This window comes from Parus major, chromosome 19 (assembly GCF_001522545.3).
Source record: "Parus major isolate Abel chromosome 19, Parus_major1.1, whole genome shotgun sequence".
Taxonomy (NCBI): Eukaryota; Metazoa; Chordata; class Aves; order Passeriformes; family Paridae; genus Parus; species Parus major.
In genome coordinates, this window is record NC_031787.1 from 6,700,083 (window position 1) to 6,719,357 (window position 19,275).

Below are 19,275 nucleotides of genomic sequence, written 5' to 3' on the forward strand. Positions count from 1 at the left end.
AGATGGAGAGTTCCCTTTCCACCGCTCCTCAGAGCCAGCTGCTGTCTGCTCAGCATTTCTCCCCTCACTGCACACACTGCTACAGGAATCTGAGGAAACCTCACCGGCAGAGAGGAATCCAAGGACGCCTCAGACAGGTCCTGACTTATCTGCAAAGGGTGTTTGCAGCACTGTCTCCCAGGGAAGCTGCCTTTTTTCCCTTTGTAAACATTGGATTTAATTTTATTTTTGTTAAAACCCACATAACTAATTTCCCTTGGAATCTTTCGCAGGCGTCTGCTCTCAGTGTGTTTTGGCCTCACTGCCCAGTGCTGGTTTTGAATCCCAGTCCCAGTGGTGGGAAGTTTTTAGAATGAATGCCAGTTGTATTTTTTTCTTCAATAGAATCACAGTGTCTGCCTGTGGGTTTTGAACAAATATCCTTGGTTTTATGTTTTGTTTGTAAGCAGCCAGGATCCAAAGGGTGTGTAGGCAACCACGGAGATTCGGCAGGGATGCAGAACTTCCCCTTTGTCAAAAATGGCTGCATTTTTATTTTTATTTTTTGTACCCTGGCATGCAGCTCCCTGATGCTGCTGCTGTGCCTGCCTGGCTGTTCATCCCTGCCTTTGTACAGGGCTGTGGTGCGGGCACCCAAGGGAGGTGTGTGACAGCCCCAGCAGTAATTTAAAATCATACCAGGGGAGTGTGGAGTAGGAAACAATCCTGCCTGGTGCCTCGGGGAGTGGATGTGTCTTCACTGCCTTGACTTTTCAGGTAGGCAAAATATATTTGCTTGCATTTGGTGCTGAATTTTCTGCCTCCACTGGTTCTGCTGTGGTCAGCCCCTCACAGCCACACGTGTGTTACACTGGCTCCATTGTCCAGGTGCTTTCCAGTATTTCCATTACAAAATTTAGTTGCAGTAGCACTGAGTTGTCTGCAAAGTTGCTGTTATTTGGGGTTTTTTTTTGTTTGTTTTGTTTTGTTTTTTTAATACACCATTCACTGAGGAACTTCTAAGAACACACAGCTCCCTGGTGTCTCCTGTGAAGCAGTTAAACTGTAGCACTCATCAGCTGTACTTTTTATAGTTCCTTTAGTCTGCAGTTTTCTTAGTTCTTTTCCCTTTGATGTTGGTCACTGTCTGAAAAGAAGTTTGAAGCCAGTTGGATAAGTAATAGCTGATAGATATTATAAAGTATTAGTAAAGAAATGGGAAGTGACTGTGGTGGCGGTATCAGCAAGAACACCCAGTGAGAACACTTGATTCTGGTGTTGGGAAAAATCAGTATAAACTTGTCTTTTGCCTGGTATGGGAGAGGGAAGCAGAAATCCTGCAAACAGCTTTGTACCTGCATGAACCTTCCATAACTGAAGAGCCATCTATGTCTTAGGGGAGACATTATTAATTCCTTGGAATCCTGAGTTTTTAGAGCATGTGTTGGCCATGCAAACTCTCAGCTTTGCCATAAATCTGTGTTTTGGCAGTGCTTGTCCAAATGCCATATTATCCAGAAAGGAGTAGATAGGGGATTAAAGCAGAATCCTTTGCTATTTATGGACTCCCTTGGGGAATACATTGTAATATTCTTTTGAATGGGCTCAAAGATAACCACAACAACCTGAAGCTGCACTTGCTAAATCTTCCCTGTGGCCCTCCTGTAGATCTGCAGGGGTTATAGAGGGGGATATTTCAGCTTGCAGATCTGAAATAGCCTTGTTCTGGCTTTAACCATCTGCCACCTGCTGATTCCCTGGGATTCAGAACAGAAGCTGGGACTCTTGCTTACTTATTTATTTATTTTTACAAACAGCCTGGCTTTGGAGCTTTAAATCTCTCCTTTCATAAGAAATCACAGAATTGAAAAACATTAATTTTGTACAGTCTGTGGAAGCATCTTCCGTGTAGAAGTTGTTCATCCTTTCCCCTTGGCTTTGGAACTGCCGTAACCAACGCGGGTCCTGCGTATCCGGGTGTCCCTTTTGGCACAGAAAAGGAGGAGCAGGCTGGGTGCCAGGCTGCCAGACAGAGTCTGGAAATGTTCAGCAAAGCTGCTGGCTCAGGCTGTACCGATGCCCTTCAGCAAACTGAGCAGCAAGAGCTTACCCGAGAAGGGCTTTTCTCATCCTTTTGAAGTTGTCAGTAATCCAAAGTGCCGCCAATTCTGTGCCCAGAATTTAAAGTGTCAGGCTTCAGCTCTTCCCAGTGGAGGGAGGAGCAGCTCAGCCTTCCTGGAGAAAGCACAGAAGACTCAATCCAGCTGTGTTAGAGCTACTGTAGAAGGTTCTGTGCAGGTGGACCTCTTCCTTTGGCTACTTCCTGGCCTGGCTGGGCACCTGGACACTCAGACCCCCCTTCCTCTGGTGTATAGTTTATAATGTGCAGAGCAAACGCCATAAACTTCGTAACTTGAAGACAAAACTTTTCTGTGGGGTTGCAGCCTTACAGACTGGCTGGCTCTGGTTTGGTTTCTCAGAGTTTGGGAATTCCCTGGGTTTGGGTGCTTATCCTAGCTGCCCAACAAGGGGGCCAAGGTGTGTTCCTTTCTCACTCAGTGGTGGGGGAGAGCAGTGCAAAGATTGTGAAGTGCAGCTTTCTTTTGCAAAACTCCTGGTTTTTTATTAGGAGCAGCAGGTTTATTCTTGGAGAAGGGAGCATCTGCTTCATGCAGGACTTAACGTGGCCCATTTCTGTGTGTGCTCACTGAGAAACAACAAAAATCAGGAGCAAACGCATGGCCAGGGCTGCCTTCTCTTTTATGTGCCTGTTAAACTGAATAATATGCGTGGCCTTGCCTTTGTGTTTACCTTAGGGTTTGTTATGACATTGAAGATGGATTTTTCTTGGCTCTTGCACACACAGCATGTAAAACCAACACAGCTCAGTGCACGGTCAGTGTGTGAACCCTAATGCAACCTGAAAACTCGGGCTGTACTTGGATGCACCCCATTGACAGCAGCTTTGATGATCCTAGTGGGTCCCTTCCAGCTCAGGATATTCCATGGTTCTGTTCTATGATTCATTGCTCACACACTGGGAAGCTCATCTCTTCTCGTGCTTGTAGCCATTTGCACTGCTTGTCAAACACAGGGGCTTGTTTCAGATTGGTTTTTCTGGAAATAGGGATATTTGGGAGAAGTGAGACCTTTGACGTATTTCTGTCTTCAGCTGTGGACTTGGTGAGCTCTTGGTAGCCATGGGGAAGGAGTGTTTCTGCATCTGCAGCTGGTTTTGCTGTCTCCTTTTAGTACAAAAAAAAATCCTCCTAATCTTGGGATGATTTTTGTACAGACTTTTCCTTCAGTTCTCAGTTTCTGAGCTCTTAGTTCTTACCTAGGGAATTGGAGGGTTTTTTTCCTCATGTGCATCATAATTCCTGGGAGATTATATAATTTATCGATGCTGGCTTGTCAGGGGAAACTTGGAATAAAAGCCTTTGTAGTGTGCTGCTTAGCTGGCTGTATAAACATGAAAGTACCAGGTTTTTAACTGGCTCGCTCACATGGCTTTCCTCTGCAAAGCTTTAGCCAAAACACTCCTCTAGATAAAAGGATGCTGAGAAAGTCCAGGTCAGGCAGAGTTTGTCTGAGAAGGGATATAGCATTGATCTTTGGTTTAGTTTAATTTCTTGTAACCTCTCAGTAAGAGCAGGGAATGAGGATAAATTGTTTTCATCTCTCGGTGGTCAAAGATTAAGACGGATGAGGCAGTGGATTGCCTGGAAGAAGCTGTTAAGTAAGAGCCTGGCTGTGACTCCTCTCTCTTGGATCTTGGATGAAGCTGACTTTGTGCTTCCTGCTTCCCAGGAGCACTTCCCCACACTCCTCCTTAAGTATCCGAGCTGCTGAGTGATTGCCTTGAGTTTTCTGAGGTCTTTGAACTAAAATAAACGAGAAGGGCTCTGGGAATGAGGCTTTCCATCGGTCACTTGCTTTTCACCTCTGAGCACAGGGCTTTGAATCAGGTGAGGCATTAAATGCACAGGGTTTGGTGCCCCTAAGGTCACATCCTGCTAAACCTCTCGTGGGTGATTGGGAGGCCCCTGGCACCTTCTGCAATGCTCTCTTGATGTTTTCATTTTGTTAATAAGCATCTGAAGAAGATGTTGGTTGGATCTTGATGGGGTTACAGGTCTGGGACCAGACTGATGGTCCTTCATGTTCTGCTCTGGATGCTCAAGCACCGATGGGGGAGGAATATTGGAGAAATACCCAAGTTTTGGGGCTCCCCAAGGTGCTGCAGTAGCTGTAGTTTTTGAAGCCCCAAAAGAATTGCCTACAAAATACATGGCTGCTGTTTGCTGCTGCTGGAACAGACAGCCCCTGGTTGGCATCTTTCATGCTGTCACCAAGTGGGGACCAAAGCTTGAAGAGGCATTTTTACCCTCTGTCCTCTGTACCCCAAGCCAAGGGTTTGGGGAGGAGAGGTGGTGGTGAGGCAGGACCCTGGACACTGGTTCATGGCAGGGTAGCTGCCTTCCTTCTTTTCCTGCCCTTTGATGTACTGTGGGATATGTAATGAGCATCTGCCCTCTAAGAGAAAACAGATTTGAGTTCTGAAGTTGAAAAAAGAGGGAGCAATTTTGTTTAATCATTTTCACACAGATCCACAGGCGTTTCTGTAAGAGCGAGCAGCATCTGGTTCAAGGGCAGCCTTGGCTGCTTTGAGCTCTCCTGCAGCTTCTGCACTCTCAGGCAGAGATTGATGTTCCAGATGCTGTTCTCAGCAATCACATCAATGACGTGCTTATTTAGACTTTTCATTTTTTAAAGGGAAATAAAAAAGTAGATTGCACTTTATAAAATCATTTGAAGTATCAAAGATCTGTGATGGGGTTTTGTTTTGTTTGTGTCCCAGATCAGGGCCTTGCAAATTCTTTCCCTGGTTATGAACACCACTCAGAAATCAGGAGGTGAGCTGGCTGCATTGGTACCTGGGTATTCACCCATTCCCTCCCTTCAGCTTCTAGCCACTGCAAGAAATACAGGATTTTTTATTCCAAACACAGAATATTTGTTTTAAGGAGAAAATACTTAAATGCAGTAATGCCCCTGTACCCTGCAAGCTGCACTGGCTGTCTTGGTGTGCGCTTTGGGTTGTCTCCAAACTTGTTTGTGTATGTGGGAAAATTACTGAGTGATGGGGAAAGTGCTGGAAAGCTTTGGGGATTTGATTTAAATCTGATGAAAATCAAGGCTGCTGCCTGTTCTCCTCTGCCAGCACCCATTGGGGTGGCTGTAAAAAGAGCTGCTGTGAGTTTGTTGCTGTGGTTTTCCAAACCCGGGCTAATGATTTACCCATTTCTATCCACCCAGCATCAGTGTTGCCCTCCCAGAGCCCTGTGGTGGTTGGTGTGTGTTGCTTTTGGAGGATGTCACTTGCCAAAGTCCCTGGATTTGTCAGGAGCATTCCAGGAGTCCCATGGGAATGAGACTCCAGAGCCACTGTCCCAGCCTTTATCTGCTGCCTTGGCAGATGAGCTTTAATTATGGAGATCACAAAAGCTGCGGTTCCTTGGGAGGCTGAGGCAATGCCTGGCTCCTGGCACACCCTGGGGCTGTCCTGGGATGAAAGTCTCTGATGGTGATCAGTGAAAGCTGCTCACCAAGAGGAGCAACAGCATCTTGTCCCTCTCAGGACGGGTTTGGCTGCTGGGCTGAACCCTGATTCCACACTTGGCTTTAGCTGACAGGAGCATGTGCTGCCTGAGCAGACCTGAGGTGTGGGCCAGGGTAGGTGTCACATGTTAATTTTCACCCCTTCAGGTTCTGCTCACAGTGTGAGACACAGAAAAAAAATCCCACAAAGTAAGCCGGAATTAAGCCGCGGGTTTTGTTCTCATTAGTGTAAAATCAGAAAATCTGCTGTTTCTGATGCCTCTTAAGGAGAGAAGGAGAATTAACTCCCGGTGAATGTAAGCAGAGGATACTTAAAAGGCAAATTGTTCACATACTTTCTTTAAAATTTGCATGAGTGTAGCAAAAGGTCATCGCAACTGCAGTCTCCTCCTCAGATCCTGCCTGCCGGTGGCTGATTGCAAGAGCCTGTTGCTAAGTGTTCCTGGAAACAGAATAAAGATGAAGCAAGATAATTGAACAAGAGGAAGGAGAGGGAGAGGAGGGGAAAAGCTTGGAGCTCACAGCGGAACTGCAGGGCTGCCAAACGAGATGAGTGTGTTGGAGTTTGACTCGTGGCTGCATTCAATCAGTGCTGACCCCCAGGGGTGGGGAAGGGGTGACTGAGCCTGAAGCTTCATGGCAGATCCTTGGAAAAAGTCACTTGGACACAAGTGGATGATTTGCTTGCGTTTCCTGTGGCTCATCCAACTCCAAACATGTTGCTTCCTAGCCCTGAGGCTGGAGTGGGGATGGGAAGATAGACTGTGCTCCCACAGTGCTTTTCCTGGATAAAATCTCTGTTCTTGCAGCATGGATTTACCTACCCTGGAATCATCTTCTGGACAATTCAATAATCACGGAAAACAAGAGGGATAAAACAAGAATGCAAGTAGACAAATCCAGAGCTTGACTAAGGCAGAAAGCCTTCAACTCCACATGATTTGAGGGGTGTTTTCCATCTCAAGTCAGGCTACTCTCTGAGGAAACAACTGATGGTAATTTTGTATGTTGCAGAGTCAAATAAACCCCAGTGCAGCTCCTTTTTATTGCTGAAAAGACAAGGAAGCAAAACTTCCTGCTTAACTTTGGTCTTTCTCTAGTTGAAGCTCTTGTAAAAACACCAGGCTTTCTCCAACTCTGTGAATCTATTTCCTGGAAATGGTTTTACTGTTTCTGTAGTGATTTTTATCATCCCAGAGCATTTTACAAACTGAATATAGTAACAGTTGAAATACAGCCCCATCTGAGGAGACTCACTGCCAGCGCACAGAAGTTTTGACATCTTGTAAAAGAACACACAATTTGCTTTTCCTTTTGTACAGAATCTCCCTTCTCACCAAAAACATGAGGAAGCCCTCCTGCCACCCAACCCTCTGTGTCACCTCCTGCTTTGCTCTTCACTCAGAGACTCAGTGGCAGAGCTGGTGCCAGGTATCCTTGGCTCTCTGAATCCTGCAGTCTCCGAGCCTTCCCCTCCAGCTGGGGCTGGCTGTCAGCAGAGGGAATTAATACTCTGCATCTTATCTGACATTTTGAACACCCCCGTGGGATTCATGTTTCATCAGTTCCTGGCAGCAGCTCCTTGTTTCTCCAGGACTGTCTGTGCCTGTTTGTGGTGGCAGGAGGGACGTGGTGGCCAAGGCTCTCTCACCAGTGTCCTGCCATCATCCATATGCTGACTACAGGCTCTTGGCTCTTTTGGAAAGTGTATTTTCTGACTTTCATCGGTGGAGCTTTTGACCTTGCTACTGATTTTTCAGTGTTTGTGCTCATCTTCTTTACTGGTTTGGCTGTTGCACAATGCCTTAAAATGAAGAAGAGGGAATTGGAGGTTGCTGTCCCATTCCTCCCCGGTCGATGGCTCTGGAGCTGGGAGCCTCCTGTGGCTCAGTGCTGTTTTCAGGGATGGATCAGGTTCCCATTCTTGCCCTGCACCTGGCCCACCATGTGTGTGTGATAAACCCCTCAGCCTTTTCTACTGGCCCCATACTGGTTGTCCCTCCCCTTCCTCTGTGCCCAACCCATGTCACGACTCTGCTCTTTTCCCTGTCCCTCCCTTCCCTGTTCTCCAGCTTTGCTGGAGCACAGTGGGGATGGAAAAGCTGCTCTGCAAAAGGAGTGGGTGAAGAAAAGGCTTCTCCAACTTCTCACCTGCTGGTTTGTGCTGCAGTTGAGGTGTTGGTGCATCTGAGCTTGGGGCAGCTTTGTTCTGCCCTGGTTTTTAATTTGTGCAGGTGATTAATTGCAAATGTGGGACTTTCAGTGGCGTTTTCCCATTTTGAGATCATTGGTTGGGGCAGGTTTACATTTCCAGCACTGTTAGTTTGGGGAGCAGGAGGGAGAGAAGTGCTCAGCAGGAGAGCATTTTCCAGCAGCCTGTGTTATATCTGTCCTGCCCATGTTACACCCCACTTGGATGCTCTTCCCTGCAAGGGCACCCGGTGCTGGCTCAGGCCAGCGTGGCTCTGGGGCTCAGCTGTGCTGGTGAAGTGTGACAGGAGGACACAGAGGTGCTGAAAACACATCATCATCATCATCATCATCATCATCATCAGAAGGATGGACTTGGGGCTCCAAAGGAGAGGTCCCCATGAGTGCTGTAGTTGCTCTTGGTCAGCACAGGCTGTGGGATCCCTTCCACTCCAAGAGCTGAGGAGGAGCAGGATAACTCAGAGCTGTCCCTGGCAGGGCTTGCTCTTTCCAGCTGGATCTGGAGAGCACCTGGCTCTGGTTAGTTGCTGGCAAATTTTGATGTGTGGTTACAGAGCGAATCCCTTGAGCTGTGCCGCCCTCCCGAGCTGTGTGTGGAGCCTGTTGCATGCAAAGCCCAGAGCTGCCCCCGCAGCCAGGGCTGTGGTTGTGGCCTTTGTAGCTCTGCAGCTGTGTAACCTTTGCATGAAAATCCTCTTTGGCTTGCAAACCAGAAGTGCTGCCAGATGAGATTCAGTGCTGTCTGCTCTGAGACACCGAGATGGATGCAGCTGTAGGGAGGACCAGACCAACCAGTGCACCCTCTCCCGAGGTCAGCTGGAGAAAAGTGGCTGCTTTTGAACAGTCTGAGTGTTTGCAGTGGTGCAAGGGCTGTGTTGAGTGGAGGTTTTTGTAAGGAAGCATCACAGTGACGAGATGGATGAGCTATTGCATTTCAAAAGCAAATTTCCCATCCACCCAGTGTGTACCTCAGCAGCAGTGGGCACAAGAGGATATTTGAGATCTCTTGATAATTTTACAGGAATCTTTTGTGTAGCTGGTCTGGGGGATGTCCTGGTGCTGGCTTGTCACTGTTTGGGAGGCTCCTGGCTTCGAATTCCTGGAGCCCTCACTCCCCAGGGTGTGTGACGGTGCTAACAAATACTCCATTGTTTTCCAGGATTTGGTTGGTCTGATTGTGTAAGGTTCCCTCTCGGATTAACCACTGAAAACAAAACAGAAACCCCACTAATACCTCATTGTGTGCATTAAACAAAACAAAACAAAAAACCAAATCCCGATTTCCCTGCTGATTTAAAAGGCTTTTGTGTTTGGTGGGAACTCTGTCTAAACTCAAGGCTTTTCAGAAGTGTTTGTTTCTTAATGATCCGGGATTGCAAGGTGTTTGACCTTGAGATTACTGCCAGCACTCAAGTGAACAGTAGCAGCAAAGGGGAAGGCAGTGGGTAGGAAACCCATGTTCTGGCAGCTGTCCCACTTCCAGTGACAGATGAGACATGGGACCAAGGGAGATCCTGAACTCCAATTCAACATCCCAGACTCCCATCCCACCCCTTGCCTTTCCTATAAACTGATGGAAAAATATCCCTTTCCCATAGACAGACAGAAATTATTATTTTTTCTTATCGCCTTTGTGTTTACATAGCTATTTCTTACTCAGCATTAGTCATTTGGGGGCATAATTTATAGGGGCCATGGATGATACACTTCTACATGTCTTAAATTTTTCCCACATACACTTTTAACTCCCACTGCCCTCACTGCTTTTTGTGTATTTGCAGAAAGAAGAAATGTTTATTAAATACCTTGCTCACGTGCAATCCCCCTTTTAAGAGGTAAAACAAGATGTGGACCTAGAGGAAAAAAACCATATTTATTTGAAGTACATGGAGAAGTATTTCCTAGTCCTGGGTACAATCCTTCATCTTTAAATTCTGCATCATCTTTGGCTATTGAATACAATGTGAGAAACACTTGAAAAAAAAATATTTATAATAAGCATCCTCATAGTGTTGATAGACCAGCCTGTCTGGTGGCATCCTCCCTGCTTGATTTCCTGCCTGTTTTGTTATCTGTATGTTTTGTCAAATGCTGCTTCCTCCTGATCCTGAGATCAAATCAAGCTGCCATCGCAGCACCTCTTTGAAACCTGCACATGTAAAACAACCGGGCCAGCTCCCGTGTCTGCTGCGGGCCCTGGGGCTTTGCTCTCCATACATCATGTTAACTGCTCTTCAGCTCTGCTCAAATTAAATGTTTTCCTATCAGATGTGGGCTGTGGAGGATCCAGCCTGTCAGCCTGGGTGTGTGTCAGGGGGAGAGGAGGCAGCTTGTGCTCGGAGCCAGCCACATGCTGCCCTGTCCTCAGATAAAACACTCAGCTCGCAGTGCCTTGGATGGCACAGCCTGGGGAATTGCAAAGAGTAACAGCCAGCATTGGGGAAACAGGGTGCTGAGGGAAGAAGATGGGAGGAAACGCCAGGACATGAGGTTGGGCTGGCCCAGGTCCCTCATCCCAGGTCTTTGGCTGAGGAGCTCCTCAGGGGAACAAAGAGCAGCCCTCAGCCACCGTGCCAGAAACTCATGGAGAATTTCCTTCCCCTTTGCCTCCAAACCTGCGGCTGCTGTGTTCCCTGATCTGGAGGAACAAAAGCCCAGGATCCCCCTTGTCCCCCCAGCAGCTGTGGGGTGATGTGGGCAGCCACCAGCTGGATCATGCTGTGCCAGTCTCCCACCACGGAGCTGCAGCGAGGAGAGGTTGGAAGCGACAAGCAGAACTTTTGGGTTGATTTTTTTAGATTTTTGCTTGCACTGAGTCGTATTGCTGGAATGTCCACAGCAAGTGCTGCCAGGCTGTGAGTGCCAGGGGAAACTGGTGCTAAGGTTGGTTTTAACTGGGCTTTCAGCCATTGCAGGCAGCATGCACATGGAGGGGAATGATGGGGTCCGTGTGTGCCCTGCACTGTCCGTCTCAGCTGTTCACATCAATCTTGTTTATTACACTTCCAAATCCTCCCTTCTCAGCTCATTAACGTTCCCGGAGCAGACATCTCTCTCACCATTGTATTTTGTAATTAGATTTTGATTTACTTTCAGAGAGAAGCAGCAGCACAATGGACATTAATTTATCCCAAGCCTCGCTCGATCTCCTCTGTGTCACGGGGTCAGACCTTGGCGTGCACCATCTGGTCTCCCCCCACTACTTGGCTGTGTGTTGTTCCCTCCCTGTGTTCCCCTTCTGCTCAGGGGCTTCCCTGATGCACGAAGGAAAAGAAGCAGTGAGGGAGGGCTGGAAGAGGAGCTTTTGCCCAAGCTGAGCTTGAATTGCAAGGACAGGCGTGAACTAGATTTGAATCGACAGGGAGAGGGAGCAGCCTGTTGTCTGCAGAGCCTGGGTGGCCCCTGGTGCTTGTAAACCCTTTAAGGCACGATGTAAAAGCTGTAGTTTAACGCTGTCAGTGAGAGAGGAGAGGGGTGCTGGAGCACTTGGAATGACCATGGCTACCTCAGCCTGGAGCTGCTCTGAGAGACAGAGCTGAGCATTGAGCTCTGCTGGTCCCTGCAGCCCTTTTCCAAGGGCACTTTTCCACCTGAGTGCCACTCGTGTGTTCCTCAGACAGACTTCATGTTTCAGCCTGTGGCTCTTGAGTGAGAGACCAGCAAGAGCTGAGCCCATGCTGTAATGGAAACCCCTCTGTGCTCTCATATGGTCACTTGTGTGCCTGTTGGAAGGTGGGATCTTTCCAGTGCCTCACCAGAATTTACCAGAGCCTTGGGAGTATTGCCTCTAAGAGTCAATTATTACAAAAATGGCTTTACATTTGCGTTAGTACAAAGCAGCACAGCAGGAATATGTTCATTTATTGCTGCCTTTGAGTATTTAAACTGGCTTTGTCTTCTCTCGGTGGTCGGGTGGAGGTGTGGGACGCAAGATGAGTAGAGACCATGCCTGCCTCTGTATCCCTGGGCAGAGTCAGCTCCATATGCTATGGAAGAGGGAAGCATGAGAGCTTTCATGGTCCTGTTTCACACAACAGCAGAGAAATGCAGCCCCCAAGGAGGGTGGGAGGACCACTTTCCCAGCAGCCAGGGCTCAGTGTGCTGCAGGCAGTTGTGCTTTATCTCTGCCAGCATTCATCGCTACAGCTCAGGATTTATGTGAGCGAGTGAACGCGACCAGGACTGATAAATCAATCAGCACAACCAAAAATAGCACCCAGCAGCTGTTGGAAGTGGGGGATCCCTTCCCCACCAGAATGAGTGGAGCAGGAGGGGATTTCATCTGCCCCGGCTGGGTGCCAGCCCTGTGCAGAAACAGCCGCGGGCTGCTGGGGAGACCTCTCGTCGGACACCTTTATCTGGAAAAATTACTGTGGCTGTCTGCAAACATCTCCCCAGCCTCTCAGCCAGGAATTCCCAGTCATCAGGATGAGGGGAGCCAGTAGTGGTGGGGAGAGCAGCCTTGTGCTGCTGCATGGTTGATGTCTGGGGATCGCCTCACCCCTCAGATCATGAGTGATCTCTGAAAGCCTCTCACAGCTGGCTGTGCATGGAGTCATGGAGGGAGCCCACGGAGTTTGTGGTTTCCAGGACATCGTGGTGATGCTTTTGTGCAGGGATAAAGTTACCAGAGGAATCTGGTGACTCTGTTTTTTCCACTGGACAGCTGCTCTAAACCACCTGCAGAGGAGCCAGGGAAGTTTCTGTAAGGCTGCTCAGCCTGCACAGAGTCTTGTGAGGGGCTGTATTTCCTCACTCCTTCTCCACTGGGTGTCCTGGGGTGAGCAGTGACTGTAGCAGGCCTGAACCAGGAGCGAAGGGCACTGCAAGAGGATCAGCTGCTTTCTGGCTGAATAGTCCACAGATTATTTTCACATCTGTGTTAGCTTTGGCTTGATCCCACAGATTTGCAACAGCTGTTGGGAAGCGAAGCAGAGATCCCCTCTTTAAATGGATGATCAAATCCTTAGAGTCTGTGGAGTATGTTATTTCTGTGTCATCTCTTCACAGCGGGAAAAACAGCTTTTCAGAGTTGCTGAGGCAGCACTCTGCCCTGCTGCCTGAGCTATCATCCCATCAGCCCGTGGTCTCACAGCAAGTTGTAATTTGCTTTCTGCATCCCACACCCAGCCTGACACAGAATCCTTTGTGAGGTGTGTGGTTGTGCAGGTACCCATACCAGGGATGCCTTTTTTCTCCTGGATTTCCCTTTCTGCATGGACCACAACCAGTGGGTGTAAGCTGAGCTTGTCCCCTTTGCAGAACCTTTACATAGGCAAATCCTTGGCATTTTACCCTGAGAAAAGCTAACTAGCACAATGGTTTGCCACGAGACAGGTTGGGTCATCCAGTGGTTTTAGGTGGAGATCAGATGTCCTTGCTGGAAGCTGTAGTTTAGGTGCAAAATAGTGGCACAGCGTGGGAATCCCGTAGGGAGCTGTCTTCAGCTTGGCTAGAATGAACCAGCCCATTTCCTATCAAGGTTCTACTCTTTCAGGTCAGACCTGCAGTAAAAGGAGCCATCAGGCTTCCTCCCAAATGTCTGACAGGCTCTGGAAAGGCTGGAATCCGGCTGATGAGGGCCAGGCTGGTGGGAATTGTGGTAGATCCTGGCACTCCTCCTGCAGCACGTGCTTTTCTCATTCCCCATCAGCTTTTCCTGGCACACAGGGGAGTCATCAAACCAAACTGCTCCCACTTTAAAAAGCACATTCCTGGGTAGAATTGATATGGTTAATGCATCGAGACTGCTAACTTCCAATTCAAGGCTTTTATAGTAGGCTTCAAATGACAATCCAGTTCCAGTTGGTTTATATGCAGTTGTTGTGTTTGTTCATTGGTGTTGTGTGATGTGTCTCAGTGATAACCCAGGCAGCAAATCTCTTACAAATAGGAAATGCTGCTCAGACCATATGAGGCTCTGAAACTTGGTTTGGTGTTACCTGGACCTGATGGGTTGTGTCTGGGAGCTTTTGCACAGGTGCAGGGTAAAAACCTTTCCATTTGAATTGCTTTTTCCTCATTCACCCAAGGTGTAACTGAGTGATATGATGTTTCTTAGGTTCACGTTTTCAGAGTTCAGTGATGGACACGCTCCCCCAGCAGCAACAGATGTCACATTGACCTCTTGATGCTTTTTGACCCTTTTGACACACACCTGGCTTCATGCTTGCTTGAGACATTCTCCTGTGGACTCTGACTGATGAGTGAGAAGTGGCAACTCCTGATTTTATGGGAACAGAGTGTCTGATTTGTATATTGCCTGTGCCATCGATGTCTAGGAAGCCAAGAGCAGTGCCTGCAGTTTGGGTCCAGTGGGGCCTGGTTTCCACATCCTGAGAAGACCCAGAACCAGCTGTTGGCAAGAGCTGCCACATGTGCTGGAGCTCGTAGACTGCCTGGAGCCAGCCATGCCACGCTTGCTGCAGTGCTTTGAGCAGGTTTGGTTTGCTGTTATCCCCTTATCTGGGTGTTGCAGCCCCATCCCTCTGAGCACAGCCAGTCCATGCAGCCTCTTGGCTCCAGAGTGCAGACCCTGCTGCTTCTCCAGCCAAGCAAAACTGCCAGGACCCACCGTGATGCCCCGGGGGAGCTGCTTCTGTATACAAAGGACTTGGCAAAATGAAGTGTAATGTAAGCAACAATTTAAAGAGAACGATCCGATTGCTAGTTGTAATTTCCTTATTGTTTGCAGCACCCTATTAAATGCTTGTGATCCTTATAAAGGGCTTTCCCCCACCCTTTAAACTTCACAGAAGTGGATTTTACCTTCTGTGGTTTGAACACCGTCATTGTGAGGGGGCTGGTTTGCACCGAGTACGGTTTCTTTATTATTTTCATGCCCAAAGCCATTTGGTTTGTGAATCCATTAATATGTCTGCTGGAAATGGAAGGTTGGTGGGTAGGACACAAAACCTTGCCTTTCTCTACATCCCCAGATCATTCCCATCTCGGGAAATGGGATTGCCTCTCTTTGCAGATCAATCTGAAGAGTTCTTCCTCTGGGAACACGTGGGTGCAGTTTCTCTGTGAGGTACTGGTGGAAGCAGCAGCACATTGTGTGATGGTTTCTCTGACTCTCATACTGGCTGACACTGGTGGGCCCCTTCTGTGCTCCTCCAGTGTTGGGCTTTTATTCTCCAAACTGGAGTATGTTATAAACACACAGAGCCTGAGGGGCTTTGCAGAGCAGAGCTTGATGTTAGGGAAGGTGGAGATTTCCTTCCCCATTTGGCTCTTGGTTATGGTTTGGCTTTTGTTTGAGAGTTTGCTAATTCAGCACTGGGCAGTTTGGGTTGAAATACTTGGAGAAATAAAAGGAAAATGAGGTGATGGCAGCAGCTCCTCTATGCATGGTGGGGAGAGTGGCTCTGCCAGCAGCTGTTGTGGTCCTGTTCCTCCTCATCCCAGCCAGCTTCTGTGCATGAGTTAAGCTCTGAATTATCCTGTGCCAGAAGTGTAACCTGGGGAACACGAGCCCACAAGTGTGTGACACCCAGAGGGCTCTGTCACCAATGTGCAGAGCTGAGCTCGCTGTGAAACGTAGCAGACAGCCCCATCCAGACTGGGATGCCCAAAAAGCTGGCAGTGCAGGATGGATGAGCTGGGCTTCCAGGCTGATGTCAAAGCCCTTAATCAGCTCCTGGGAACAAACCCGGGAAGCCCCAGTTGCAGAAGAATAATTTTTTTGTGTGTTGGCCTTTGTGCTCAGCCTAGCAGTGTCTTGGCAGGGGTTGCTGGTTTGTTTAATGAACATGGAAGTGGGAGGGGAGGAAACAGCCAGGGAAGCATTACAAATTGCTTCAGAGCAGTGGCATTGAAAGTATTTGTGCTTACCACGTCTTCTAAACAAAGAGCTCAAAGCATGGCAAGTATTATCCGCATTTTACTTGCAAAGAGGTAAAAGCAGGAGGAGAAGCTTTGCCTGTGCTCATGAGCAAGCCCACAGCAGGTGTGAGACACACAGGGGTCTCACCTGAGATCCTGAGGGGATGGTGGTGGTGGTGAGGGTCTCTCTGGGAACTGGCCCAGCAGCTCTCACATTCCTTCACACTCATCCCTGAAGCACCAGCTCTGTTTCTTTGCTCACCTCTGACCTCTGCTCTGAAAGGTGCTAATGCTCCAAAATCTTCCTCTTCACACAGCCAAGTCTACCTTCCTTATCTCCCCTTCCAATCTCTTTTACAGCTGAAGCTGTGGAACAAGTACAGAGTCTCCAACATTCCTTCCCTAATATTTATCGATGCCTCCACTGGGAAGGTGGTTTGCAGGAACGGCCTCCTGGTCATCCGAGATGACCCTGAAGGTAAGACCTGGAGTCCTCTGTGCCACAGAAACATGGACACACAGCTGCCTTTTCATCTCAGTTCATTTGGAATGGCCTGGGGGAGTGGGAACAAAGAACTATTGTTGTACTTAACTATTCAAAGCACTGTGCTATTTTCGGCATAAAATTTTCTGCATCATTCCTGCCAGATCTTGTGTTTTGGTTTTGCTTACTGAAAAGAACAAAGAATTTCCCTCCAGGAATTTTGTCTGGAGTGCTAATGAGGAAAAGGTTAGGCTAACTGAAACACTAAGGTTGGATTTTTCCCTAATGGAGGCACATGGACAGACAGACTGAGGGCCCAGACCTTCCATAACTTGGGAACAGAATCCTTCCAGAATACTGAGTGGGATTTTTATCACTGACATCACACTCAGGTTAATGCATTTCCCATTATTTAGAAATTAAACAGAAAAACGTTACTATTCTCCCTTGCTGAGGTTTGCTGTGCTGGGAGTTGGTGTTAAATCTCTCTTCCTGCAATTTGGAAAAACCCATATGAGCCAAATTGGAAAGAAAAAAACCACCAAATGTGCCCTTACTCACAGACCCAGCAAGACCCATCAGTCATCTGCTGTCGTTGTCCATCCATTTCTTTTATTACTGGCTCATTGTTTCGTGGTGCAGTAAATACTGACAGAGTCTTTAATTCAGTGGCAGGAGCTGTACAGCAGGAACATGTTGTGGCCTGAGCCATCTGTGATGTTTCCTCCTCTCTGGCTGAACACGTGCATTGACTGCTCTGGGAGCTGGCAGCAGATGATTCAGAGCATCTTTGTGTGTACACACACAGCTTGCTTTGGGGTGCAGAGGGTTAGTGTAACATATATAGAGAGATATATGGATATAAACATACCATCTTTTACATATATATATACACCTAAGGTTTATAAATAAAGATATATATGGATATGGGTAAAAATATATGGTTAGTACCAGCATAAAGGACAGATTCTGACTGCATTCCTGAACGTGTACCACCTTGCCCTCTCTTGCTAAAGTAAACACTGTTGATAAGGAAAAGATGCCTCATCAGGCACAAAACCAGAGCAGGCTTTGCCAAGCTGAAGGTGCTGTGGCTTGGGTGCTGCCTGCCTGGGACAAAGAGCTGACCCTAGCTGCAGTGCAGAGCTTGGCTTCCTCACCTCAGGGCAGGGCTGTGGTGGTGCCTGACAGCTGAGGTGTTCTGCATCCTCCTTGCATGGGAATAAACCCCAGGAGGGTTCCTCAGACAGGATCCCCTGTATCCTGAAGATGGAATATTTTTTCTAGTGGAATTTTCTGAAATTGTAAAAGCTGCATGCACATGTTACTGTCTTGTGTCTTCTTTCCACCCCTATCCCAACCCCTCCCCAGGTCTGGAGTTCCCCTGGGGGCCAAAACCCTTCAGTGAAGTTGTTGCTGGGCCTCTGCTGAGGAACAATGGGCAGACACTGGACAGCAGTGCCTTGGAGGGCTCTCACGTCGGAGTCTATTTCTCGGCACACTGGGTGAGTAGGAGCTGCTGTGCAGAGCAGTTGGAGTGGGCTCAGGGAGAGTAAAAACCCCAGGCTGGTTGGTGCTGAAGAATTTAAGATTGTTTGATTATCAGCTTTGCAGTGGCCTGTCATCCTCAGCTGGCCCTGTAAGGGATATAGTGGTCAGATTTTAAAAATGGAATAGGTCTTGTTGTTAACTCTACAGACTGTAAACCCCAGCCACGTTCAGGCACTGCAGCAAAGATGAGGTCACACCATTTCATGGTCACTGGGTCACCTGGCCCTGCTGGGTGTGGGTGTGGTCCTGAGGAGGAGACAATGTCCTCCTTGTGCTTGTGTTTTGCAGTGCCCGCCGTGCCGAAGCCTCACGAGGGTGCTGGTGGAGTCCTACCGGAAAATCAAGGAGGCAGGCCAGAAGTTTGAGATCCTCTTTGTTAGTGCAGACAGGTGAGGCAGCACTGACACCCTGTGCAGGCAGAGCAGCTTGGCTCTGGCATCAGAGAGGCTGCCTGAGTCCTTTCCCTCTGTCTCGTGGGGAAGTGCAAGAGCAGGTCCTTGCTTCACTTTGTGTCTTGTGGCTCTGGGGTCTGAAGGATGCTCAAGCTGCTGCTGTCACCATGGGGTGGCATTCAGATGCCCTGGAGAATTTGAAATATTTTACAGGGGAGAAATACACTGTGGACTTCTTCATGAAGGACTGGGGGCTTTAAATTTGATCTGGCTCTCCCAGCTGATGAATTTTGGTGGGAGGGATAAAGGGCTTTGCAGGCCAGGTTTTTAATGAGAAAAGAGACTGGCAAGTGGAGGGCTCTGCAGGCCATGTCCTGTTCCCCTTGCACAGGTCAGAGGACTCCTTCAAGCAGTACTTCAGTGAGATGCCCTGGGTGGCTGTGCCATACGCTGATGAGGCCAGACGGTCACGCCTGAACCGACTCTACGGCATCCAAGGTAGGAAAGGCCACACTGAGGCACAGATCTCCTTCCCACCCCCCCCTTTCTCTGAGTATTTGTAATGTCTCCTCTTGTTTAACTAAACCAAAAAAACAGCAAAGCACAGTCCCTCAGGCAGAGCTGCTTCATGTTTCTGCTTTCCACAAACTCACATTCCTACCACCTGCCAGGCAGGCTGTTAGTTGAAACAGGACTTCCATAAACAACCTAATTCTTCCTGGAAACTTGGAAGCTGTTTTTGGCTTGGATGTTTTTTGTCTAATTACTGATTTATTTATTTTTTGCTATTTCTTGAAGGTTTAAATTTCATTTTCTTGCTGGTTTATGTAATGCAAAGGCAGGCCATGGTTCTGTGCAGGGGCTGGGGAAGATGGCATCTGGTTTATGTTAGTGACATGTATTACAAAGGAGAGAGTGTTTGATGTAAACCATGGCTTTGCTTTTACTGTACGTGCCAGTGCCAGAATTCCAGCAGCCCTGACTGCTCATAGGGGCAGGGAGAGACTCTGTGTGTCTGGGTGGCTTCAAAGAGTCACAAAGATGATAAAAGCTCACAGCAGCTTTCCTGGGGGCTGGCACCTTGTTCCTGCAGGGGACAAACCACAGCACAGAGGTGTGCAAGGTGACTGGGTGGTGAGGAGATTGCATGTGTGTACAAATAGTTTCTCCCTGTGGTTAAAGGGTCTCGCTGCAATGTGGCTGTTCCTC

At 48.2% G+C, this 19,275-nt stretch overlaps 1 protein-coding gene across 1 annotated transcript in view; it reads left to right on the plus strand.

Annotated features, from left to right (window-relative positions):
- The window catches only part of NXN (nucleoredoxin), a 46,552-nt gene that overhangs the window by 16,994 nt on the left and 10,283 nt on the right, over nt 1-19,275 (plus strand). Inside the window, exons 2-5 of the mRNA XM_015646938.3 lie at nt 16,000-16,117; nt 17,495-17,628; nt 17,963-18,063; nt 18,458-18,564. Of these exons, the coding sequence (XP_015502424.1) occupies nt 16,000-16,117; nt 17,495-17,628; nt 17,963-18,063; nt 18,458-18,564 (460 nt within the window). The remainder of the gene's footprint in view (nt 1-15,999; nt 16,118-17,494; nt 17,629-17,962; nt 18,064-18,457; nt 18,565-19,275) is intronic.